Raw genomic sequence first — 26,406 nt, forward strand, 5'->3', positions numbered from 1 at the left:
GCTGTTTTTTGGCAGGCGCCTGAATATTTTCTCATAAAAACACCCGTCAAGTGTCCATTTTCAGTAATGTTATTATTCAAATTTGAACTTGGATCATGTCAGACTACATCCTGTGGACCCATTGTTGTTTCCAGCTATCAGGGACAGTTATAGGTCATCTGCAGACTTATTTCTGCATTGAAAATTTTACGTGAGTGTGTTCAAACTCCTGGAGATTAACGCTCAGAGCCATAACAGAGCTTCAAAGAGCCCAAATCATGACTGTACTCCAGTTCAACAACTGATGCTTGGCTGCTGATGCGTCATTGAGAATGAATGCCTGCCATGGAAACACATTGGCTACAACTTGAAAACTGCCCTTTTGTTCTTGGTCTGCGTCCAAAGAGCCTTTTCTACACTGCACAAGTGTTTCCAGAGAAATGTGTAACCTCACCAGCCTGGTGAGAGAGAACGCCCCGCTAGGACCATCACAGTCTTGATTTTGAGCTAAATGAGCTGTCGAGAGGCTTTTGGTTTGCACACCAGGGGGTTACATAAGAGGACTCCCTCTTGACACTCAAGGTGTCATGAGGGCAGATAGACAGAACCCGCCCAGGCTGTGGCTTCAACACTGTAAGTGGATGACCTTTTCCACTCATCGAGCAGAGGAATAATAAGCGCCTGGGTGTAAAATCAGACAGTAATCACAGCTTATTCAAGAGAGAGAGGGTGCACGCTCCCCAGATCTCTTTCTGCGAGTAGCAAACCATTTTTCTGTCTCTTTTTCACTGTCCTCTCTATTGTCACACTGCAGACATATGGTTGTAAAGTGGTTTATTTTACAGCCATTACATGCTGTTATAATGCTTGCACACAAATGTCAAACTGACAGCTGCACGCCGTCAACAGTCACCATCTGAGATCCGGATGCTGTACCTAGTGTGAAGTCCACGATGTGTGCGCTAAATGGATTAGCTCATTAATGACTCAGCAGGCACACTCTGCCACTGTGTGCATTGCGCTGTGAGCAGAGCCTCATGCTCAATAAACAGTCACAGAGCTTCCAGTGGAGGTGAACAGGGACGAAGAGGTGCTGTTTATAAAGCATGACAATAATTTGTGCTAATAAGTGAGGTGCCACCTGCTCTCCTGCCTTCTTCTCATCTGATTAATGCAAAATGTGTGATGCTGTGAAATAAAAGCTGGCAGGTTTGTGTCCCAGCAGTGCTTTGAATTACCTTGGCCTGCCTCGTCAGCACCATGGACAGATCCTTCAGCAACACATTGTCCAGCTGCAGCTTAACTCGAGTGTTAGGAATAGTTTGGTCAAATCAAATGAGTCGATCGATTCTAATAAAACTGTTTAATAATGATGCTGGTGTGGCGCCATTATTGAAACTAAGCACAACAGCTGACGTGTCCTCGTTCTTCGTTTCAAACTTTACTGAAAAACGCTGTCCTTCAAAAATGAAACATGATAACACAATTAAGTAGGTTAAAGGTGCATGATGTAAGAGTTTTAGTTGAAAACATTCACATAATCAACCAGAAGTATCAAAAAATGCGAAGAAGTAACAGTTTTTATATTAAGACATCTATGTATCATGTTACAGAGATATCTACTGTAGTTAGCATGCTAACCAGCTAGCCCTGGCCCGTCCCAGTCGAAAGTTCCCGTCCTAGCGGTGTCAATGCTAATGCTCCTCTGGTGCTCCGAGCTCCCAGCCTGAACCACTAGATCCAAGATTAACTGCTAGTTAGCATATACATATAGATTTGACAGTGTAGCCATTTTTTTGTGTACCTTATTGTAAAGTGTTACCGTCAACAGTTTGCTAACACGCTCACTATATCAAATTTACAAGGCAATAATACATCAATGTTGTGATTCAGCTTCCAAGAGACATCTTTTATTTCCTCTTCTTATATTTTTATTTCATGCTAACGAGCTAGCCCTGGCCTGTCCCGGTCAAAGCTCCTGCGCTAGCGGTGTAAACACCAACACTTTCCCGGCGCTGCAAGTTCACAGTCTAGACCGCTAGCTGCTGCTAACTGGCCTAACTAGCTAATGGCAGCTACAGTTAGCGGTTAGCGGTTCCGCTGGCGATATGCTGCCCCCTTTTGGTTTTGACGAGTGAAAAATTCTTACATATTGCACCTTTAATATGAGACTTGTCCCATAAAGAGATGACCATGCAGTAAGTTCAAATTCATAATAATAACTGGGATGTTTCTGTTAGATGTGGGTTGATTTAGCTGGACTTAAAAAAAAGGGGACATAAAATAAAACACAGTGTGAAGTATAGGCCACAAAACACACTCCTGTGCGTCAAAAACGCAGCGTCCTCTTTACCGACAGTGCGTGCCATTGATGCGCAAAGGGAGAGAGCATCTCAGCCCCAAACCACACGGCAGGTAGAGGCAGCTTTTACGCACCGTCCAACTCTGTGGTAGAGAGGGCGCACGGGCTTGTTTCATTGTGACACTTCAGACAGGTGGAGCGCGCTTCTCCTCCAAACGCGCCCCTGTCGGGCATCATTTGTTGCCTTCACTGCGAAACACATCCCAGACCGACGGGGATCTCCTGCGCTACGGTGGATTCAGGACTCTCCCTCCTGCAGCAGAGGAAGCGATCACACGGTTGCTGCTTTCTGAGAGCCTCTTGGATGGAAACAACACGTGGGATGTGTGATACGATGACCGCTGCGTCCTTCCTGCGGCTCAGCTTTGGAGCACAGAAACTTTCCAATAATGTGGAGCTGTCACTCAAGGAGATATTCCCCTCGAGTATGAGGCTGCTTGAACTCAAATAAAAGGTGCTGCTGGAGATGAAGGCACACCAACGAACTATGAACTTGTTCATGTGGATTTTAGTCTTCAACTTTTTCTCAGGCTGGACTTCGGTTGATGCACAGGTAAGGAAACATAATGCACTTTAAAAATCGCTATTTTTTGCTGCTGAATTTACATTTGTGCATTGTAAAAGATTAGGGATGCACGATATATATCGGACAGATAGATTATCTGCTCGATAATGGAACATCTACATTATCGGTTATCGGCAGATAAAGAAAATTATAGCTGATAAATCTTGCACAGCCAAATTGCTTTTGTTGACTTGACAAGTGCAGCATCTACACACAGTTGGTGGTGGTATGCACCTTTAAAGTGGTTTGGTGAGCAGCCAATAAACAGAGAAAAGGGTTTTCTTATAAGAAAAACACAACAGGAGGGAAAAAGTCTTTGAGTTTAAGCATAAAATCTCATCACAGCGATGGAATATCAAGTAAACCATTTTTGCTCACTGCATCTCAGCCTTTCTTGCACTCTGGTGTGCATAAAAAAAACATAGAAATGTTGGTTTCTATTGTCGGTTATTTTATCGGTATCGGCCATGAGAGTCAGGTAATTATCGACAGCTGTATGGGCTGAAGAAAAATCCATATCACGCATCCCTATAATAAAAATCTCCTCCTGCCTGCTGACTAAGATGGACAAAAACATAGCAGCTTGATATCATTTTTGAAGGATCTCCAGCTGAAAAGCTCACTCAGTCAAAGCTCACTTTACGCTCCAGGTAGAAGGTGCAGCTCTCCATCTTTTTCTTTCCTTAATATTACAGTGTTACTCAGCGTATTTACCCTCTTGATACAAGCACAGGAAAATTACAGTTCTTGTAGTATTTTCTGACAGCTGAAACTGGCTGTCTGTTTCTGCAGCTCTTTAACAGCTAACCTGTTGAATCGTCTCTGTGCTTCTTGACTTTCCAGGAGCTGTTTGTTCTTGATTTAAGTAGCTGCGTCACTCACCATCATCTGCCAATTTAGTTCACATTCTGTTTTCTAATTCAGTTATTAAGTGAGGTGATATCTGGTGCCAACCCCCTCGAAAGAGCTCAGCTGAATGACAGAATATCACATTTCAAATTGTAGGTTTTGAGTGTTGGCAGTGCTGAGCTGCAGCTTGAGATGAGCCAGGAAAAATCTGGCAAGTGATTCAGGTGGCTGACAGGGTTATTAGTGCCTGACTGGTGAATGACTCAGTTGCTCAGAATAGAGTGAAAGGAGTCCTCCTGTGCTATCAGCACCACGGACAGCGCCTTCAGCTCCAGGACTGCTAAAATCATGAATGAATGGGATACGGTGTAAAAAAAAAAAAAAAAAATCCCTGCAAAGACTGACAACAACTGCACGTGCTGCCATGCAACCTGCAAATTATGGAACAATGAGTGGTTTTTGAATAAGCTCTGTTTTTTCTAGTCAGTTAAGCGTGAGTAAAAATGGTTGTAGAAATATTCCACTAGTGTGAGACTGTACTTTAATCTAATCTAAAGACAAACTTGGTTCAAAAATCTGTTCAAATCCCTCTGGTGAGGTGGGCTTTATCCTCATGATCACACTGAATTCTGATTCAATTCATGTTTTCTTTGATGGAAGGGGCTTCTTTTATTTTATTCTGCCCGACCGATCAGCAGCGTGACATATCTGTTCTTACAATGTTCCTTTAGGAGTCGCTTGGACACCCTTACGTAACTTTGGTATAAAGCCTTTTGTGGCTCCAGAGGAAGATGCGTGTAACTCGATGAATTGCCTCCAGTGATTCAAATACAAAACCAGAGATCTCCTTCTTATTCCACATGTTCGTCTTCCTTTTCAAAGACCTGTCGCCTGATAAAAAGCTCCTCCTGATCCTGCGCGAAAAAGAGTCGCCTCCAGAATGTACATGTGCACATGAAACACACATGGTCAAAGGCAGCACCTTATCTGCTTTCTTCATTCGTATCATACTTGAGGTTTGCCTGCAGACATCTTAATATATGCATATGAAAAGATCCTGAAACTCTCAGTGGGGGAGAAGAAACAAGTTTTGAAGTCATTTCCACTCACATTTTTTGTGGAAAGAAAAATCATTTTTTTATAACATTTGAAGGCAGAGTATTTTTTTTTTATGTGCCTAAAGGGTATCAGTACATGTATTAGAGGCAGGCATGTGTGGAGTGAACACATTCAGTGTGACCCTTTGATTACTGTCCATAAATCATGGCTCTGGCATCACATCAAATGTTGCCTGAAATATGTGTTGGAGTTAATTGAAAACACAACTTTTTTTATCAACTTTTTTTCCGGTGATCCATTTACTAACTCTGATCTGCGTTTTCTCTAACTCTGATCTAAGTTTTCTCTAACTCTGATCTACGTTTTCTCTAACTCTGATCTAAGCTTTCTCTAAATCTGATCTATGTTTTCCCAAAGTCTGATCTACTTTTTCTCTACATCTGATCTAAGTTTCCTCTAAGTCTGATCGAAGTTTTCTCTAAGTCTGATCGAAGTTTTCTCTAACTTTGATCTACGTTTTCTCTAAGTCTGATCTAAGTTTTCTCTACATCTGATCTAAGTTTCCTCTAAGTCTGATCTACGTTTTCTCTAATTCTGATCTAAGCTTTTTCTGAGTCTAATCCAAGTTTTCTCTAACTCGAATCTAAGTTTTCTCTAACTCTGATCATTGTTTTCTCTCAGTCTGATCTAAATTTTCTCTAATTCTGATCTAAGTTTTCCTTCTTGCTTTTTTCTCTAAGTCTAACCATTTTTTTTCCGTTAGGCTCATTTTTCAGTGTTTCTTTTGGTGATACTCATCGTGACCACCAGAGGCTGCAGTGCACCACCACCTCTTGTTCTAACAGGGATCAAAGCATTCATGTTGCCTTCCAGGGGAGTTTTACTTTTATCACCCGCTCTAAACAGACTTTAATGTGTGTGGGAGCAATTTTGTGTTTTATCAGCATGACGGATCGAGCAGTGACATTCAGTGGCCTCATTCTGATATGTGAGCCTTTTCATGTTACATCATAGTTAATGGTTATAATGGTTACTTTCAGTTGCAGCAATTAGAGTACAGTACTTTTGTGGTTTCTTATGTGTTTTGTTCACAATGCCATTATAACACCGACAGTAGTAGTTACCAGAGAAAAAAACTGTCTTTATCCTTTGAATCATTACACACATGATCTGAAGGAAGTTTCTGTTCCTGCATCGTTCATTCAAACACTCCTCTTTCCATGTCATGTCTCTTTTCACAGCAGGATCTCTCAAGGAACGAACACAGGAGAGAAAACAATTTAGATCAGACTTAGAAAATGGAAATAAGTTAAAACTAAGAAGTGAAAAGTGGCTAACTCATCATCTATGATAAACGGAGACAGCTTGTGAGCGTTAACATGGACTTGTCGGGTAATTTAGACAGCTCAGTTAACAAATGTGGTTTCATGATCGGTAGGCGAGGCTGGTGAATTACTGCAGAAAAAATATGAGCGCTTTTGTTTTCTATGACTGCACATTAGGGATAACTGTAACAAAGCAACAGGCGGCTGTTTATCTCTATCTGTAATTAAAACTTTACTCCTTGTTTTTTCTTCCCCTCCTCCTCTCTAATTATCTCATTAGGCAAGACCATCTCTTAAAAATGTACCTTATATTGTTTTGTTCATAGTTTCTGGAGGAAAAAGCAGTTGCTGCCTGGATTATGTTCACCAGTTGATTAAGTGTTGTGTTCGCTGCGCAGGGAGATGGTTAGGGTTGATGGTGGGCGGTCAGAGCACACGCTTTGATCCTGGAGAGCGGTGTGTGTTCAATGCGTCCCATGTGTGATTAGCTTTAGACTACAGTTCATGAAAGACATTCAGTACGCCTGATTTGTGTGCTTAATGATCTGTCACAAACCTAATTTTCACATGGCTCTATGAACTTGACTTGGTCCTATAAATAACCTGTTCTCTTAGGCGAACAGGTTATGAATATATGAATCCATTGTGACGTCTTCATTTAACTTTTAAGTACGTGTACAGAAGTGAAATAACCGGAATGATTGCTGACAATTATAAAGTCTGAATGTGGTAATAAATAGAAAAATACTTTCTCTTGTTTGTTAACGTGTCTTCATCTGTTAAATGACCTGATGGTACAGATCTGGCAGTGGTGGCACCTGATTATTTCTCTCATCTGTGGCAACAAGGAAGAGTCGTGAGAAAATGACCTGGATTTTAGCAGTTAGGTAACACCCAACGCCAAATAGGTCTGAGAAAGAAAAAAAAAATGTTTTCGACACAATACACAAAGGAAAAAGGGAAAAAAAGAAATAACTCAAGTATGAATGATGGTTAGAAAACCAAGGGTAAAACTTAGACATAGACATGCCATTACCCTCCGACAAAAAAAACCCTTCAGGTCTTAAATTGCTTCTTGAGATAAGAAACGAGCCTTCACATCTAATAATTGAATCTCAGGGTTTTTACACAGTTGAAGGGTTTCTACAACAGTTTTCACCAAGAAGTCTTGAGTGAAAAAAATGTGAATGAAAGGAGAAGTCAACAGACATGGATCCTGTTGATGCCAAGACTTCAAATGAACGATGATCACTGATATAAGGAGACACTTCAATAAGGGAAAGGACGACTGTAAATCATTCCTAAAAAGATGTGTGTAGCTGCTATAGTGGGATAGTGCGCTACAATCTCCCGACAACTATTATTCAGCCAGAAATGTAGTAAATTCATTGTAGCGAGATCAGCGATTCACCACCAGTGGTACATGAGCGCCACCTGGTGGTACGCTGACCATTAACTGTTGTTTTCACTTCATTACAGGCAAAAGTTACACATATATAGACATTTATTAACATAAACAGTATTTTACATTTTGAAATAAATGTAACTATGCTTAGCCAAGAACCGAAATCTGAATCGAATCACGAGATTGCCAAAGATTCACACCCCAATTTGCAGTTGGCGATGCTTGGGAAATTTGGTTTGGTATATAGTTAGCATGGTCTGAAAAGTTTGGAAATCTCTCCCAGATGATGAATCCTCCCGACAGTGGTGATCCCTGATCCCACCCCCTAGGGTAAACTTTAATTCCCTCCTGTCTTTGCTGTACTTTGTGTTTACTGCTAATAATAAAAATCTAAGAACTAAGATAAGCTGCTGACGTGACCTTGGACCCCCCACCTCAATCACTTAATCTATAATATAGACACGACAGCAGATAGAAGCTCTGAATTGCCACTCATCTTTCATTTTCCCCAGAGATTTCTTGGCAGACAAAATTACATGGTTGGATTGCACGGTGATAGCAGCTTTTATAGGGGACCAATCTAAATGCAGATTATGTCGTTATTTTAAAACCATAGTTTGGGTTAGGGTTAAAAAAAAAAATTCTATGACCAGTTTCATCCCGCCTTCGCATTCTCACTTGTTATTTAATAAAAACGTGTTTGCATTAAAGCTTATTTTATGCAATTTGACTTCTTTCATGCGGTCTTTAAGGGCTAACGTCGGTCACGACACAGAAGCAATATAAACAGTCATAATAGGTTTCAGAAAGATGATTGAATCCAGAGTAGAGTTTTTATATTGGTTGTGTGAGACTCTCAGGCTGCGTTTCTGCAGCTATAGATTGGACCATGAGTCCTCACATACAGGATGCCTTTTCTAAATGGAGATTCGGGGACGGGGAAACCCTAAATTGTATGATCAGAGCTCTAATCCTGCTCTGGCTCCGACTATGAGAAAATATTGGCAAACTCTTGCAGCCTAAACTGAGGCTTAATGGTTTAGCCTGGAAGCAGGAATGATGCCATTTCACTACAAGACTTCTTCTGTGGTTTCAACGACACAGTTACTCTCAAAAGGAAACAAAGATGAAGGCACATGATGAAATTAAATATTATACTTTGCCCAAGAGATTTTCCACACTTTGAATTTGGGATCTTTCCGGCTCCTCACAGTGTTTTGGATACAGCAGCACACTGTGCACTGAGTTGAATTTAAAATAAGGCTAAACAGATGCCCTTTCTCCTTCTCTCCTGTCAGCTCGTTTGACAGATGGCGGTGTTCTTTTTTTTTGTTGTTGTTGCACAATAGCTCCTCTCAGGCAATTTAATGGCACGTCACACTTTGAGTCAAGTGATGCTAAGTGACTGCACAGTGACAGAACCGACCCTCATCTGACCTCCAGCTGTGAGCAAGTTTAAAATAGCGGAGACACCCCTAACAAGTGAGGAGGCTTCCTGGATGAGTGGCAGTGACAGTGTCTCCTAACTGGAGTCGGCTTCATCACACAACTGAATAAAGTTTGTGAATTACGAAAATCCCAACCCGATGACCAGAATAAATGTTGGAAATGTAACAGAGAATTTTACGTTTATGATTGGTGCAAGACAGTCTCGCATTTTGATGTATTTCCATGTTGCATTTTCCCCTTTGATGGCACATTACACCCGAAATATAAGTCCAGCAGTGATGTTCAGCTCATATCAGCACGGGTTGCTAATGTTAGCTTATAAAGCACCGCTAGTGACCTGGTAATGAAGCAGTGTTGTTTTTTATTTGATGATTGATAGAAGGGCTGGGCAATATATATACGATATATATAGCGTGTGAGATTTCGGATACCCTTATATCACGTTATGTCATAAGTGGTGTCTCTTCCTGGTCTTCTGGCTTTCATTACGGTAAAGTGATGTCATTTTCTGAACTCACCCGACTGGTCAGGAGTGAGGAGACGCGTATTGATACGTGTGAAATGTACGAACTAAATGTATGTGTGGTTTGCAGAAACGCACAATGCCAACATTTTTTTCTGGTCAACCTTGTAAAGGGAACTAAAACTTTGTCAAACCTCAATAAACTGTTCACATCCACTGACTGAACTATCTTAGTGGAAAGATCTTGAATAGAGCTCAATTAAAAGAAAAACAATATATACTGTGTGTGAAAGGAATTAAAAGTGTTCATAAAAAGTGTGGTAGTGTAGAGAAATGTTAGTAAAGTTAGCTTGTTAGTATGGGTCTTTAGCTTGTCCTGCAGTGCATCTACCTAAATAATTAATTAGGCTTTTCCTGATTGATCTGTAATGGATCAAGTCTGAAGCCTATAGCCACACGAGCAGCCCTGTGAGAATCTAATCCTCATTACACAGCAGAAAACAATATTACACACAAGAGGTCAGAATGTGCCAGACGTAGACGTGCTTTGATTGTAATTGAGCAAACATTAAGCGAATGCATGAATCATCCTCTTTGTAATGGTAAAATATACAGACTTTTATATTTAGACCTGAATTTCTCCATATCCATGAGACTGAAAGCATTAAAAAATAGAAATATGTGCTTTAAAATGTCTGTTTTTGCTTTCTGTTTGTTGTTTTTGTTCTCACGACTTTCCTCCGCTTTGTAGCCAAAACAGACGGGATGTGGCAAGATGTCCCAAATGTTCTTAAAGCAAAAAACAAAGAGATTCACACCCACACACACACACACACACACTGTATAGACTCAGGACCAGAGCTCTGACAGATCTGATCTTGTTTGTTGTGCTCCACAGATGGGGTTTGATGGTCCTCTCTCTGCACAGGAGCAGATGTACATCCTTTACGAAATCAAACTGCAGTGCTACGAGAACCTCTCCAACATTGACCCAGGGTCCACAGGTACCGAACGTCCACTCGCAACACTTTAAACATGGCCTCAAATTCAAAGTTTGCCAGGCCTGACCTGCTTTAGAAAGATCCCTAATGCCTTGGCCACGCTCCACGACTTTCAAAGCCGTCGGATGGCTGCGCAACTTTTTGTCTTGTTACCTGGAAGTGCCACAGTCGTTGCGGTTTGCACACTACATGACGGATCAGCGGCAGAGGAACACCCGTTTTAATATCACACTTGTGAGATGTGAAGAAAGGGAACATGTGTGAGAGAATGAATTAGGATGAACGGGCAGCCAGGATTAATTTTGCACTGAAAACGTGAAACTGCCGGCTCAAATTGTGGTTTGTGTGCAGCATGTGTGTACGTTTTCTGATAGAAAATGAAGGTTATTATTGTGCCCGCTCCATACAAATAGATGCATGATAAAGCTGGTTCAGACAGCTACCGAGCATGATAGCAGAGGAGAGGAGGGGATGAGAGATAAGAGAGGAAGGAACCCTGCACTGTTGGTGACTCAACCAGATATTTAGCCTGCTTGATATCCAGTGGGCGTTGGTGATACGTCAGCAAATGCGTTACTGAACAGTTCACATGGGAGTGAGCGCCGATTTGCCTCTGATCTTGGGCTTTTTTTCATGAATTCAAAATCTATGTTTAAGTTTTTATCAAACGTGCAGCTCCGTGTTTCACGTATGCACTAGTATCCACACCAGCGATGACAAAAAAAGTCGTTCCCCCAGAGTTCCTACTCGTCCTGGAAAAACAGAAAGTATTGAGTCATCTTGCTCTCAGGGACGTTTACTAATTTCGCATCCAATAAAATCTCTCTTCATTTTTTCTTTTTTGGAAACTGCCTTGGATAAAAAAAGGAGCGTTTCTGGGGGCCGGGCCTTTTAGACTACTGTACAAAAACCCAACGTTGGAACTGTATTCACTGATTTGGGTGATAATGGATCATATTTTATGGGGACAATATTCTCTGGTTTTCCCTCTAATGTCCTCCATCTGCTCTGCCTGAACCCCTGGCTGATTTACAGAGTATCCTGATTAACAGATGGCTTTACTTGTTGCTAAAGTAACCGCTAACAATGACTAACTGTACCGGGCCAGGGAATTTGATTTCCAGGTGGTTTACAGAGTCCAGCTGCTGTTAGACAGTTTCCAGCTGGCTCGTTTTGTTGTGGAGCTAAGTAGCTGATTACCAGGAGCTAACCGTGGCAAGAAAACCAATACTGTGCTACTGTTTTCCCTGTTTCCAAATTGGCGGACTTGGGTCTCAGATGCTGCGTTAGGTCCTCCTTGTTTGGCGAGCCCTCTGATCACATAATCGACTGTGTCCTCCTTGTGATCCGGGTCAGACAGAGGCGGTTAGAGGTGTAACTCGCAATATCACTCCGCCTTCCGTTTCAGCTCGACTTTAATGTAGCTGCCACTCAATAGCAAGAAATCATTCAGCGCTAATAGCTACTGTAAAATCAAGTCCCTCCTCGCTGTTGCATGCAGCAGTGTGACCTTAGCGTAAGCTGCGGACAGTCACTGTTAGGGAGGAAGTGTTCGGTGGACGGTCAGCTGAAAAATCTGACGTGGCCTGAAGCTCGATTTCTGTTTGGGATCAAGAGAAATTGCGATAACTTCCCGTCACAAAAACACATTAAGCCCGAAACTGTTCTCACTTTAACTGTTTTAGACTTCAAACCTCTAAAGCGCAGCGCGTTATTATCACAGCAGTGGGCAAGAGTCTGAGCAATTTCCCCCGTCGAATGGAGCCTTTTTGACAGATTAATATTTATGTGTTTGACAGGTTTGTTGTCGAGCGCTGACGTAAGGTGGATTATGTGACTTCATTGAATGGCTCTGAAAGTTTTTACAGCACTTTAAAATGTTTTGCATATGCAAGTGCAGTCATTTTGTGGCGAGAGCAGAGAGGCGATGAATCAGCAGGACTGTTGATTTAAAGTTGTTTTTTAGTTTTGTATACATCCCACACAATGCAGTCCTCTGACATCCACTGTTTTTCTGTTAATAGCTGTTGTTGGCAGAGGGCAAAGAAACAATTAAAGTCAGAGTAGACTCATTCTTTATGGAAATTCATTACCTTTAAGAAATAACTTCAAGTGCTCCACTGATTTAAAATAACTCTCTAACATCTGATCAATGGATTTTAAAAACAAGTGTTACAAGTTTACAGAGCTAATTTTCGAGAAAATTGGGTTGTTGGGAGATTCTCATCAAAGACAATGTGTCTAATTAAGACCATTAAATTCACCGTTGTCGACATTTGGTAATTTAAACTCTGAAAACCCTACCAGACATTTACCAGAGTCACAGGACCCAATATTTCTCTGCAATCTCAAAGAGTTTCATAAACCAACAACGTAAAAACAATGAGAAATTGTTCAATCCCTCCTTTTTTCAGTAGGCAAACTGCAAAACTGTGCATTACACCGTTAACCTCGTGGACATGAGTGAGACGGACGCATCTTTTCTCTCAGCATGTAAAGCTCTGATCTGTCGCCCCCTGCTCTCCATAACCACTTATATTATTTTTCACAATTAAGTTGATCCAATTGACATAATTTTATGTGTTTTTGTAATCAGACAATTTGAAAGCGACCTCGGTTCACTAGAGAGTAAAACTAGTCGCTTGTGGAAGAAATTTGACAGCTTGGAGGAGGTTTTACAGTGCAGCAACAACAGGAAAAAGGAGAAGCTGCTGTGTTGCTTTACTGCCGGCATGCTGGTCCTACGAGTGATTGTGTGTCCACATCGACAGACTAAAAATAACAGTAAAGAAACAGGATGGGGGGCCGATCATTACAGTTTGTTTTGAGTGCGTGTTGAGCGAGACGATGTAGTTCACTGAGCGGTTTAACACAAAACTAGATGGTATTTTACTTTTTTCGTGACAAACTGCGACCTTATTGACTTTGAAAATCGACAAACACCATGAGGTGTGATTCATGGCACAATTCAAACGGGATCAAACATCTAGTTGTCCGTCCTCGTTGACTACTATACAGATTTTTTAAATAGGCTGTGGATCAAATAAAAATATAATAATACAGATGCCGGCACATGTTCTGTACGTTGACTTCCTCTTTCTCTTCTGGCTGTAGATGAAACGTGTCCTCCAGACTGGGATGGTCTTATTTGTTGGCCCCATGGTTCCCCTGGGCTCGTTACCAAGGTCCCCTGCCCGGCTTACATCTATGACTTCAATCACAAAGGTTAACACTTGTTTTCTTTTATTTATTTATTTATTTTTTCGTACCAGATGTACCCTCACCAACACTGAGACCTGGACAATTGCGAGGACTTTAACTGTAGGGATAAATTCAGGCAGTTGATGCTGTCGATGTATTGTAATAAAATTACCTTTAGACTTCTAAGGCTGAAGATGAGCGATAGAGTTATAATATCTCACTTCACTTCACACACTAATCGGCCGACTTCACTAAATATTTCTAACATTTTTAGTATTACTAATAACACTAATGAAGGCTCTGTCGTGTTCGAGTGTCTCAGTACGCCACAGGAGTCTGACTTGTCAAGCGAGTCCACTTAATGACATTCAGGCATCGATGATTTTTTCATTCATATCTGTGCTTTTCTTTCCCTGTTAGAAAGGCCTGTAAGGATGATAACGCTGTGGTCTAGGAGGTCTAATTAGCTAAAAATGATAAAATTCATATGTGCAGGTCTACCATGGAAGAACAGGGCCTTTAAAATATCAAGGCTGATGGAAATGTCACATGAAATGTTTGAATCGTGACCAGTTTAGTTTTAAATATAATGTAAATCATGTAAAAGTATGTGTTTCCAGGTCACGCTTACAGGAAGTGTGACGTGAACGGATCCTGGGTGTTTGTGGACCGCTGGAACAAAACGTGGACCAACTACACCGAGTGTCTGCGCTTCCTTCAGCCCAATGATGAGGAAGGAAGAGTGAGTCTGACTGTCAGATATTTACACAGCACCTTACTTGGTTAAACCGGCTAATCCAATGTTGTTCACCTGCGTATGTTTGCAGTCAAAGCGATCAGTACAGGGGGGGAGGTGGCAGCTGAGTGTCTGTCACAGGAGGTCACACTCACATCTCATTGCTCATTTCTTCCACGTCTGTCGAAGAAATGAGCAGCTCTTGCTCTCCTATAAAACATTTTATCTGAGAAACAGCTGCCTGCTGGGGATCATCATTTGATCCATTGTTGATCAGAACTGGTCTTCAAACAGTCACAATGTCCACACACACAGACTCACACACTGTGAGGCATGTTCTCAAAGGCTTAGAGCCCTCCCACTGTCGAACCCTGAAGTGCACGAGGGCTACATCTCTGATGTTTTAGCCTCGTTTTCCACCAAGCAGTTCCAGTTTGGAAGAGTTATTTTTTTGCGTTTCCATCATCATGCTCAGTCTTTAGACACTGTAAAAGATAGTTTGGCATATTTTCGTCTCCTTGGCTTTTAAGAATGAATCATGTTCTTTTGAAATTCAAAGTATTCATCCAAGGAACCAAATCACCTAAGAGACTTTTTGACCTCTGCTCTGCGTGAAATGAAAACATACCAGGTATAGAGCTGTAGCCATCTTTTGTCTGTGTTATTAACTGAATCTTTTGGCTCCTTTGAGTCTGACTAATGCCTGACAATACGTCATCTTAGATTCCAGACAGGTGAAAAGTGTTCGTTAAAATCCCTGGTGTTGTCTCCAGTATTTGTCAGAGATTAAGGATGTAAGCCTGCAAGTTACCTGCTAAGACTTTAGGAACTACTTTCTCCTGTTCGGATTAACTTCAGACGAAAACACACACTGACAGTGAGATGTTCTGGGAGTGAATTTTTTCGGATCCAGTCTTTAATTTGGCACATGTGCAGGCTACACGGCGGCATGAGCGACAGTTTTAACATTAATTATCGGTGCAGCTGTATCATCTTCATCATCTTCCTCAGCTCGTATCAGCATGCGAATACTGAATAATTAGAGCCCTGAAACATCAGTGGTGACGGCTGCTCTGTTCTCATCGGAGCGCCTGGTGTAGCCAAGCAGCTGGGAGTCATTGATTTTTCCTGGAAATCTGTTTTTACCACAAAGTAGGCGGGATTGTTTTGGTGAGCGATGGAGTTGTAGAGCTTCGGAGATATCAGCTGTATAAATGTTCTCTCGAATGTAATGGACCTAGACCACACTCAGCTTGTTGTGCTCAAAGCGCCTAAAAAACTCAACTGCAGCGTCTCCCCAGAGCTTATTGTGAGCAGTATTTTCTTTCTACCAAACTACACCTGCCAGCTATAAAGGTCTGTGGATCACCTTGAGAAACTGGGTCGTGATTTCTGATAGTTTGATAGTCATGATAGTTTTTTTGACACGGACATAACAGGAGGAACGTCGTGGCTGCAACACTCAACCAAGCAGAACGTGGCCTGGAGGTGAAAACCAGCCTCTTGGCTGATTCTGGCATATTTACAGTAATAATGATTTATATACACTGCCTCCGAGAGATAAACTGGATCGATAAATAAATAGATAAAGGCACCAGAAGTGTTTATAGCAAAATGCTAATTTGCAACAGCTGTCCACAGGAGGCTTTTTAACAATTAAAAGTAGAAAGAAGAAAAGAAATACAAGTCTGAGCAAACACTCATTTATTACTGTTGGAATATAGAGCTAGTTATCTTATTTTCATTTTAAAAAATCACTTGCAGCAGCTTTAAAGGTGCATGATGTAGTTTTTGGGTAGAAATCTTAATCTTAATCTTATTTTTTTTCTGCCTAAACAAACTAAATAAACAAACTCTCTTCGATTTCATGACTGAGTAAACTGAATAAACAAACTGACCTTAAAGGACAACGCTGAAAGGACACTGAGAACAGCTTGTTTATTCAGTTATGGAAAAAATAAATATTTCTGAGTTTGTATTATTACCTCATTAATATTGTAAATTTCAAAGAGCTTGAATTTCTTATCCAACATACACGGTGCATCTTTAATATCAAACATTTCTCTATGTCTTTCTCTGTTCACAGCAAGAATTCTTCGAGCGGCTGTACGTCATGTACACCGTTGGCTACGCCGTGTCCTTCAGCTCTCTGCTGGTGGCCATCTTCATCATCGGATACTTCAGGTATGAAAGACATTTCTGATACTTAAATGATGTGCTGTTCTTCTAACAGCTGCACTGTAACAACACAAAAAACCTCTTGATAATCCTCCAAAGAGAGAGACTGCAGGAGGTGGTCCTCTACTGGTTCAATGCCTGACAGGTGGGCACGTTTCATGTCATCACGCGGGTTTAGAAAATCCTCCAAACACCCTGGAGACAGCAGTTTTTCATTGACACACCTGCAGCATTTTGTGAAAACCTGCATCTCTTTTCAGCCTCTACGTTTGTGTTCTGATTGTCCTGCTGTGATCCAGTGGCACAGCAAATGTTTTGTACTCTGCTCACAATGACAGAATTGCAAAATTGAGGATACTTGACGGTGCCATCAGGCTAATTATTCGATTGTTGAGTGTTCAACACTGATGCTCACAGTATGGAAATGAAGGATTTGCTCACAGCTGATAGAAAAAAAAAGAAAACAAACGGTGTTGACGGTGCTTTGACACCACTTTAGACAGCTTGAAAAACAATAAAGGAGCAATAGATTATTGAGTTTTTGGATGAAGGTAACATCCAAGCAACAAGAGAAAAAACAGCTTTGATTTTTTCAGAGTTGTGGGTGGAAACTCGAGGCTGAACAACATAGTGAATTCTCAACAATGTTTGATATGTTACCTTGAATTGAGAGCTCTTCATACAACTTTTGAGCTGCGGTGAACTTCTTAAGTTAGCTGTTGTTATGACGCCCTCCAAGTGAGGTCTAACACACGACAAAACAAACAAGTTGCAGTTTAAAAGGCTGGAAGCAGTGGCTCCATATTTGTACACTATGTACTGTACAACGTAATACTTGTAGATCAATTTACATCTATTCTGTGAAATGAAACATGATTTATGTTCTTCAAATACAAACAAATTATGCAAACAAAAGCTTCGAGGTAATGGAAAGCGTTACCTCGCTCTACTTGCAGCTAAGAGAGATGCATGTAAACAGACGATTCCTGTCCGCACTTTACAAACCGCCTCGTCGGTGAAAAGATCAGAGATCATTTTTTAACATTTTAAACTGCCCTTTAATGTTCAAATTCCACTCTCAAGCCTCTCCAGCTTTTTATTATGAAATGGCGCAGGTGTGATCATCCCATCAGCCCTTCAAACCCTTTTGGAAACACTTGAAACTGAAGTGACCCTGCTGCCATATTTTTTGACTCTACCATAGGCCATGAAGTGGCAATACATAAATGGGCTTTTTAATAAAAATAAAAACATCTGGTTTGTTTGCTACTTTTATTTTGATTGAACACTGGCAGTGTTTTGATTCTGCACACCTCCTGTCACTTCCTGTAAGTACAAAATGGTGGGCTACAGTTTATTTCTGAAGCACTTAACAGTAGACAGTGTGGGGTTATGACATGACATTTGGAGTTAAAGACAGGGGACAGATAAAGACAGACTGTCCACAAACTAAACATTAACTAAAATATGTTTTTAAGGGTTTTCTATCCTGCTGTCAGATGAATGACTGTTATTAGAAATCACACAAAAAAAAAAACCCAAACATTTTGAGACTAGCTCAGAAATTTTGAGGAAGTCTGAGGCGGTGAGTTAAAAAGGCTTTAACATCTCATGGCTGTTGAATCAGAACAGTAAAAAAAAAAACATGTCTATGTGTTTCATTCATAAAGAATCAGGGCAACATGGTCCCATTTGGGCTATTTCATACTGGGCTATATTTTTATTGTAAGCTCATATAAGTTTGGCATTCTTGAATACTTTACTTTTGGTTGATTTCCAACTTTTTTTCTCACTTTTTACTAATTTTTGTTTCCCTCGTACTAAGTGAAATAATGCTAAAAGTGTTGTAGCAACAGTAAAGTCCACAAAGAAATCTGACAGAACAGCTGAGTGACAATTTTGCAGTGCGTGAAATGACAGAACGAGGGTATGAAGTGGTAGACGGTTGTGTAGTAAGTTTGGAGGAGTTTGTGTTTTCTAGGTTTTGTGGTTTATGTATGCTTGGTTCTGTTTTCCCTCCTGTTTTCTTCAGCAGCCTGATTTTCTCTCCACACCTGTCTGCCTTGTATTTGTTTCATTAGCCCTGATACCTGAGTTCTCCCCCGATCTGCTTTCCCTTCACACCTGCACTTCATCTCTCTCAGAAGCCCTCCCCTATTTCCTGTGTCTTTCCAGCCTCTTCCCTCTTTCTGGTGTTTTTCCATTCGTTGCCCTCACCTGAGTTTCTCTACCTCACTCCTCCTGCACCTCACACACAGTCCAGTCTTTTGTTCCGTCATCGTCAAGTCATCTGTTTTATTTTTCATTTACCCAGATGTTCTTTTGTCTTTGCCTGCTCCTTGTATTGCCATTATCTGGATTGAAACCTCATCTATTGCACTTCCTGCCTGCTGTGTCGTGCATTCGGGTCCACCTTCCCTGCTCCAGCGTGACAAGGGTTTGCTTACTTTCACAGCCCTGTCAACCCAATCACCAGAATGAATTAACATATATTTTGCAGAAACATACATTGCCAACAATGTTTACATTTCTTTACATTGCAACTTGACATTTCATTAGATGGAAAGTGAAACATGACACATGAGGAGAGAGCTTCAAGATAAAAAAAACATGTGAGTCCATGTACTATCTATCTTCGGCTGATTTACATGATTGGGACACTTATATTGTCTCAAATGCTCATATGTCATTGAAGAGTTATGGCTATAAGGTTGTCAGTACTTTTAGGATGTTTGAGAGAAAAAATGCAGAAGGAGTAGCCACCGATGCTTTATTTCACGGGTCAGTAATTCTTAATATCCACATCCCTCCACAATTAATCTCAATTCATTGGAAGTGTAACACAGAGAGTCTGTCAGCACGTCAGAGCAGGCACTTTAAAATCAGGAAAAAAGAGAAAAAAAAAGTTTCCACTGTAGTTGACTACTTTAGAGGCTCTGTTCAAACCCACATTAACAGGGGTATAATTGAAAATGGAAATCCGTTTTTATCCTACGATTAGTACCAAATTACAAAGTTCTTTCCCAAAACCTTTATGGGAAATTATAAGGGAATTAAAACTATTACAGAAAGCCGAGGAGAAAACGGCTTTCATTTGCTGAGCTGTGGGTGGAAACTGGAGGCAGAATAACAAATTACATTTTCATCAACATACGGTGTGTAACCTCGGATTCTTTCTGAATTGCATTAAACTTTTTAAGTTAGCTGTGAAGCTGTGAACACTATCACTATAAATCCTGTGCCTTAACAACCATTTACGTGATTGAAAAGTGATACTGGTTTATCATTCTTAATATACTTTAGAAATTATGCAAATAAAGGCTTTGAGGTTAAGGAAAGAATGACCTCCCTTTGCTTGTACCTGGAGAGATGCAACTGAACGAAACAACAATTTCTCTCCATTGCCTCCTTGGTGAAAAGATCTAAAATCTTTTTGAAAGAATATATATTTTAAACTGCCTTAAAGGCTCTTCAGGTTTATTCTGAATTGAAATCCACAGGTGTAATCATCCAATGAGCACTTCAAAAACCTTTTGAAAATCTCTCTCCACTTGAATTGGTACATATCTGTCTGAGCTGGAGTGGCCCTGCCTCAATATTTAGAGCTTTGGAGTTAAAGACAGGAGACAGATAAAAACAGACTGAGAGCAGGGTAGAAAAACATGTCTATTTGTTTTATTTATAAAGAATCAGGGCTAAATGGTCCCATTTGGGCTATTTCATACATAGGTTAGCAATTAGTTACATGATCAGTGTGGACAGGTAAGTGCTCACACAGTTAGTCTAGTCTGGGAAAGTCACATAACTACGGAGATAAGATAAGGTAAGATTCTCTCAGATGGAGAACAACACCCAATGGTATAAAATGCGGTGATGGTGCAGTGACAGGTTGCTATGAACATCACGGTTATGACCTGAGGGCAGAGTGACAGACGGCATCCAAAAGGCTTAAGAGTAGAGGCAGATGCATGCATATTCACCACATCACCATAATCCATGAGAGAGAAGATCAACTTCAACAATCCTGTTCCTGCAGGAAGGTTTTCTTATTCCACAATATGAGACTTTATTTACGAAGCGACAGTTCATTAACAAACCACAGTCAACAACAACTGTGACTATGAGATATCTAACAACATAATGAGTTCAGTGAAGACTTTCTATGGTATTGCCACAAATGCTTTTAACTTAATAATACAGAAAAACATCTGCAAGTCATAGAAAAAAAAAAATCTTAACACAACTGAAAGGTGAAGGCATACCTTTACAACACTTGACACCGGGACGCTCCCACTCAATGCTCTCTACATTGATTAATCGCTCCATTAGAACCAATTACAGATGAAACAATTTAGTTTCAGTCAGACTGTGTGGCTGAGCTGCTGAGTAAATAAGGTCGGAGTTCTCACAGCAATTATAAGCAGCCACAACAATAACACAAGCGTTAACCAGAAAGAGAACGTACTGTATATTTATACATGTGGAGCATCAACAAGTGCAGACCACAGCTACAATTTCTAATACGTGTGCAGCCACTGAGGAGAACAAAATGAGTGTCAGATCTCATGAAAGAGGAGGATAACTGCAGAAGTGCTGTTCTGGCTTCTGTTATAACATTCTGCAAGGACCACAACGTGTCTCTGCCAGAGAAACAGTGAAATGGCTCCCAGAAAACAAATTAACGGCATCACAGTCGGAGAGAGCCAGCGGAAATGTAGAAATAATCGAACAAACAAGTGAGACCTGAGACTCTGGAGTTAAACACCTTGTTTGAAGCTCTCCGCACTGGTTTGAAAAGCATTTTATCGTGCTGTTAATTATTAATCCATAACTGCTTGTTTGTTTTCCTGGCAGACGTCTTCACTGCACCAGAAACTACATCCACATGCACCTGTTTGTTTCCTTCATGTTACGGGCCGTCAGCATCTTTGTGAAGGACAAAGTCGTCCACACCAGTGCCGGACTGCAGGACTTTGATTCAGCCCTGCTGGACAACCTGAAAACGGTCAGCATGGCTCCACTGGACAAGTCTCAGTATGTAAGTACCACTTCTACTCGACTCTTATCTGAGGCCTGATAGAGGTGATAAGAGCGCTCAGACCGCAGAAACTTGTTTTGAAACGTTTTACAGTGATAACTTTGGGTTGTAAGCTCCTTACAGCAGTCATTCAAGCAGAGGAACGTCCTGGCTGCACTTTTAAACTGCACCTGGTTTCTACAGTGTGTGCGCCAATATAACAGTACAGCTTTCGGCTCGTTGTTCTCTCAACACTTGACGTGATCTGAGCAGCTGTGTTTATTCTGGGATGTCAGGGACAGGGATAACACAAAGAGCCCCAGATAGCAAACAGGAGTGCCATCGTTCCACGCGGTGTGTGGGCCGGACGAACGTGTCGGGCGTGGGCCACATCTGGGCGACGACAATTTTGCCATCGGGGATTCAGTCCACTGGCTGGAATAAAATGTTGGCAGTTAACATTTTTGGAAACCCACTGATATGTTCATGTTTGTACATGTCATATGTATACTGACATCCTCATATCATGTCCACTGGGGGTGTGAATCTTTGGCAATCTTTGTCCCGTGCTTGTGGACTCTTTTTACTACTTCTCCTCACTTCCTTCCTGAAGAGGACGGGCTGTACAGATGAGAAGGCTGCCAAGCCAGTGACCGAAGTATGAGACTGTGTTTAAACATTTGCAAGTGCAACTCCACTGGGTTTTTTTTAAGGAGACTTCGGACAATTTCAAGCCATGTTCATGTCCACCACAACAGGTATTTTAAGCCACAACATGATGTTTCCTAAACTTAGCCAGGAGGGTTGTCTAAACAAAACATTGACAATTGAGCCTAAAGAAACGTGAAATTGCAACATAAAGAAATGTTAAGTTGAACGTGCAATACATGTTCAGTTGATTGGTTTGGGGAACTTTGTACCAAACTGACTGTATAATGTTTATATACTGAACTTAACCAGTCAAACTCAGACTGCTCAGGCTTCATTTTTATGTATTTTAACACATAACCAGGACTGTGGATTTTGTCCGTCATCTTTTAAATTGTGTGTCTTGTGTGTGGGTGGTGGTTTACATCCAGATGGGTTCTTGCCTGCTGTTCTGGCTCAAAAGTCCAGGGTGTTTTTTTATCCTCAGTTCATCCCTGCCCTTGGCTACAGTAGTGTACTAAGGGTTTAACATGCACATATTTAATCCGACCATTTGGCAAATCACCTATGTGCTAGGACCCTGCTGATGATTAATTTGTATGTTTTTATTCTCATGTATATAGCTTCAATACGGGGTGCTGAATCCCTCTTGTAGTGAATAAACAAAAGAAAAATAAAGGACAGCAATCCTATCAAACTGTTTATTCTCACCACCAAGAATTCTTGTGGCAAGAATAAACAGTCTGATGGGATTGCAATTCTTTATTTTTCTCATGTTTTTAATTATTGATAGATGAGTCTTGCTTGTTTATTGCCCTTTTTTAAAAAAAATGTATCTTAATTGCCTTACTAAATCCTGACTATACAGCAGTGATCTTAATCCTAACCACACAGCCTGTAGCCTTGATCATTCTGCTCATAAAACGGCATGTTTTATGCACTTCAGGGAGAGTGTCCAACTAATTCAATGGATTTCTGGATTGAACATAGTTATCTCATTCAATAAGAATCTCATGAAACAGTTTTCAAGGCCAATCACCTGATCAGCTTTCTGTGGCAGAAACATCTTTGCACAAAGAAATTTGGAGCTTTGCATGTTAAAGAGACGCCCTGAGGCTGCATTCATGTGTATCCACATGCCCACTTTGAGGGAATTGACAGTAAAGTAGATGAGGGGTTTTTGCAAAAGACAAAACTTACAAGAAGGAGAGCTAACAGGGGACGTTTTCGCCTTGAACCATTTGATTTAAAACAGGCTAATGCGTTTTTTTGATTTGCTGCTGTTGTAAGCGTTACTGAATTAAATGGATGTTCTTTGTTTCCTTCGCTTGTCTCTTCTTTTCGTGTGCATTAGGATCAACAACTACACTGTAAAAAAATCTCAAAAACAGTACTTTTCTGTTATTGAAATACAGTTTTTAATTTTACATGAGATCTGTAATTTTTTCTGGAAGTTTAATTTACACGTGAAAACAATGAAATCACTTTTAAATACTGATAATCAGGCTTCAGATTGCAGAAGGGTGGTGTTATTTGTTATTTGTCTCATACGATTTCATTCATTCGTTAAAATCTTGGACATTTATTTGATATTTAATGTAATAAAATGACATACCACCTAACTTTATCTAATTTAATTAATGTAAACTTGAATGTAACCATTTCATAAATTAAATAAATTATAAATTACCATGAATACATGTTGTGGTAATTCACAGTAACAGAGTTTTCTGTCTATCTCTATCTAAATTCACAGCATGTGTCTGTTATTGTATTGATATTTTTGTGTATTTCAAAAATACAGGAACATTCTGTAAAATAAACAGGGAAAACAATTCTTAAAATGACATTTTCTACAGTGAAGTTGCTTTAAAGGGTGCACATGTGAGACAAGCTTCACAAAGTTGTAGCCTCGGTTTAATACAAACGTCTGTAAGCACCACTTTTTCTACTTTTGTCCAAATGATGAAACGATGAAAGGGATACACCTCTCTCATCATGCACTGACAGATAAAGACATAAAAAAATGCCCCGGGTGTCTAGTAAAGTATCTACCGGTTTGCCGTTGTCATGGTTGCATAAGGAAAGAGACGAGACTTAAATTATAAAACTGTGGCCGCTTAGTCACAAAACTGCTCTCATCATTAAAACTCTGCAGGCAAAAGCTTGTCCTTGACTCCCCCACAATAAACTTCCCATGGAGACTTTTTTGAAAGTAACAGACAATCTAAATTTCTTGCTTATGACATGTTGTCCTCCTTTCGTTAACAACTCATTTAATGAGTGACTCAGCTCCAGCCATGAGCCATTAACCATGAGTGAATGGAGGAATCACCCTGCCGTTCATTTTCCTCTATCTATTTGTTAAGGATGATCGTTTGTTTAGTTGAGTTCAGAGAGGAATCTCTATTTGATCAAAAAAAGGTCTGGATTGTTTCATTCAGGTGATTTTGTCAAAAATAATTGTGTCACGCTACAAAGCAAGAGTGCAGCCCTGACAGAGTGAAAGCAATTATTTTACACCGAATCATGCAGCTTAACCCTGGCCCTTATAAATCTGTAAAATAAATCTGACAGTAAATCTGCTCGAGTCACAAACATTATTAGATATTCTCAGTCATCTTTATATTGAAGTACATCATTTTAAGGGACATGGTCTGTGTGTTTTTCTGGACCAATATGCTCGGTGAAAACTCATTATGGGGTTATGTTACGAGCTCCAAGTGTTTGTCGGCTAACATTCAGCATACGCAGACAGTAACCATTTAGTACATATGTGCATGTTAACAATGCATTTGTTCTCTGCCTCTGGAAATGAAAATACTTGGTCTTAAAGGTCCATTTATAATTTAGCTTTATTGAAATGTATTTAATTTTTAAGATCCACTCCTGACGTGATTTAAGACATCGCTCTGAATACTAACTTGTGTCTGATTGTGAAGTTCAATTTTCTTGTTAAAAAATAACACCTGCTTCTTCTCCGTCAGTACCAGATGTCTCCTACATCACTGAAAAGTCAATTCTCACGTGTATGTGTGCTGAAGGTAATCCTGCTCAAGTGTATACATGTTAAGATTTAATATGAGCTCAAGGAAATGTTCCCCCCTTCAGCTGAAGAACAGACTTCTATTGTTAAATGGCGGCTAAGCGTATATATGGCTTTGGTTAGGAAGCACTGTATCGCTCCTGATGAGCAGGTCAGCACCTGCATGGTGTGTTCATGTATTTCCTGTGTGAATTCCTGGTGTTTGTTAGGACATAATCAGCATTGTAAGAGGAAATGCAAATGGAAATTAATTCATTTAAATATAATTATGTGGTCAATCTTGAGTGCTAACAGTTATTGAAAAAACTGTTAGCGCTCATATAGACAATCCAACCCAATTGCCAGAATAAATGTGGGCTGGTTAGGTTTAGACAAAAAAATACTTGTTTCAGGTTAGGGAAAGATCATGATTTGGCCTAAAATACCTGTTTTGTTGCCTCATTGGCATGAAGTTGGCCTGAAATCCCTCAGGCAGGATCCTGTCCGCTATTTGTCGGAGCAGAACGTTCCCCGAGTCCATTTGAGACTCCTGACGGCAGTTTAATCCTCAGTCCAGGCTCAAGTGTCATCAGCAGAGCGTCCATCCCATCCTCTTCGCCAGATTGGAAATACTTGTTGAGGAGTGAAGTTTGAGAGTTGCTAAATCTCTGAAGAATTACAGACTCAGTGTGATGAATCAGATGTCTTTAATGCATGAAGCATGGAGAGAAGACCCAAACAGAATGTTCTCTGTTGACTTTCAGATTGTCTTCACTTATATACTGTCAGGTATCAACGGGACAGCAGATGCAGACCTCACGACAGATGGTAATTATGCCTTCCCCAGGCCTCATCCTAATTCCTGACACGTTCTAATCCATTTCTGAATCTAAAAAAAAAATGTAATTCCCACAGACCTCCTTAAAAATGTCGTGGTTTCGTGCTAACAAAAGTTGAAACTCCTTCTTGAGCTGAATTCAGAAATTCCTCCACTAATTAACGACGAGTAGAGGTGGAGGAACCTCTTACAACAGAATCAATAACATTCAAGAAGATTGTGGAGATAAGGCGATATCTGAAAAACAAACTGGAGATACAGGCTGACCTTGTCTTGTTAACAGCAGTCTGAAAGTTGATAATGACT

The 26,406-nt window shown here is 40.5% G+C and overlaps 1 protein-coding gene across 1 annotated transcript in view; it reads left to right on the plus strand.

The window, feature by feature from the left end:
* The first annotated feature begins 419 nt into the window (after positions 1-419).
* The window catches only part of pth2ra (parathyroid hormone 2 receptor a), a 63,016-nt gene continuing 37,029 nt past the window's right edge, over positions 420-26,406 (plus strand). Inside the window, exons 1-8 of the mRNA XM_073473170.1 lie at positions 420-440; positions 2,471-2,665; positions 2,796-2,894; positions 10,355-10,460; positions 13,572-13,682; positions 14,279-14,400; positions 16,481-16,578; positions 21,427-21,610. Coding sequence (XP_073329271.1) covers positions 420-440; positions 2,471-2,665; positions 2,796-2,894; positions 10,355-10,460; positions 13,572-13,682; positions 14,279-14,400; positions 16,481-16,578; positions 21,427-21,610 — 936 coding nt within the window. The remainder of the gene's footprint in view (positions 441-2,470; positions 2,666-2,795; positions 2,895-10,354; positions 10,461-13,571; positions 13,683-14,278; positions 14,401-16,480; positions 16,579-21,426; positions 21,611-26,406) is intronic.

Source organism: Pagrus major, chromosome 9, assembly GCF_040436345.1.
Source record: "Pagrus major chromosome 9, Pma_NU_1.0".
In the NCBI taxonomy this organism is placed as follows: domain Eukaryota; kingdom Metazoa; phylum Chordata; class Actinopteri; order Spariformes; family Sparidae; genus Pagrus; species Pagrus major.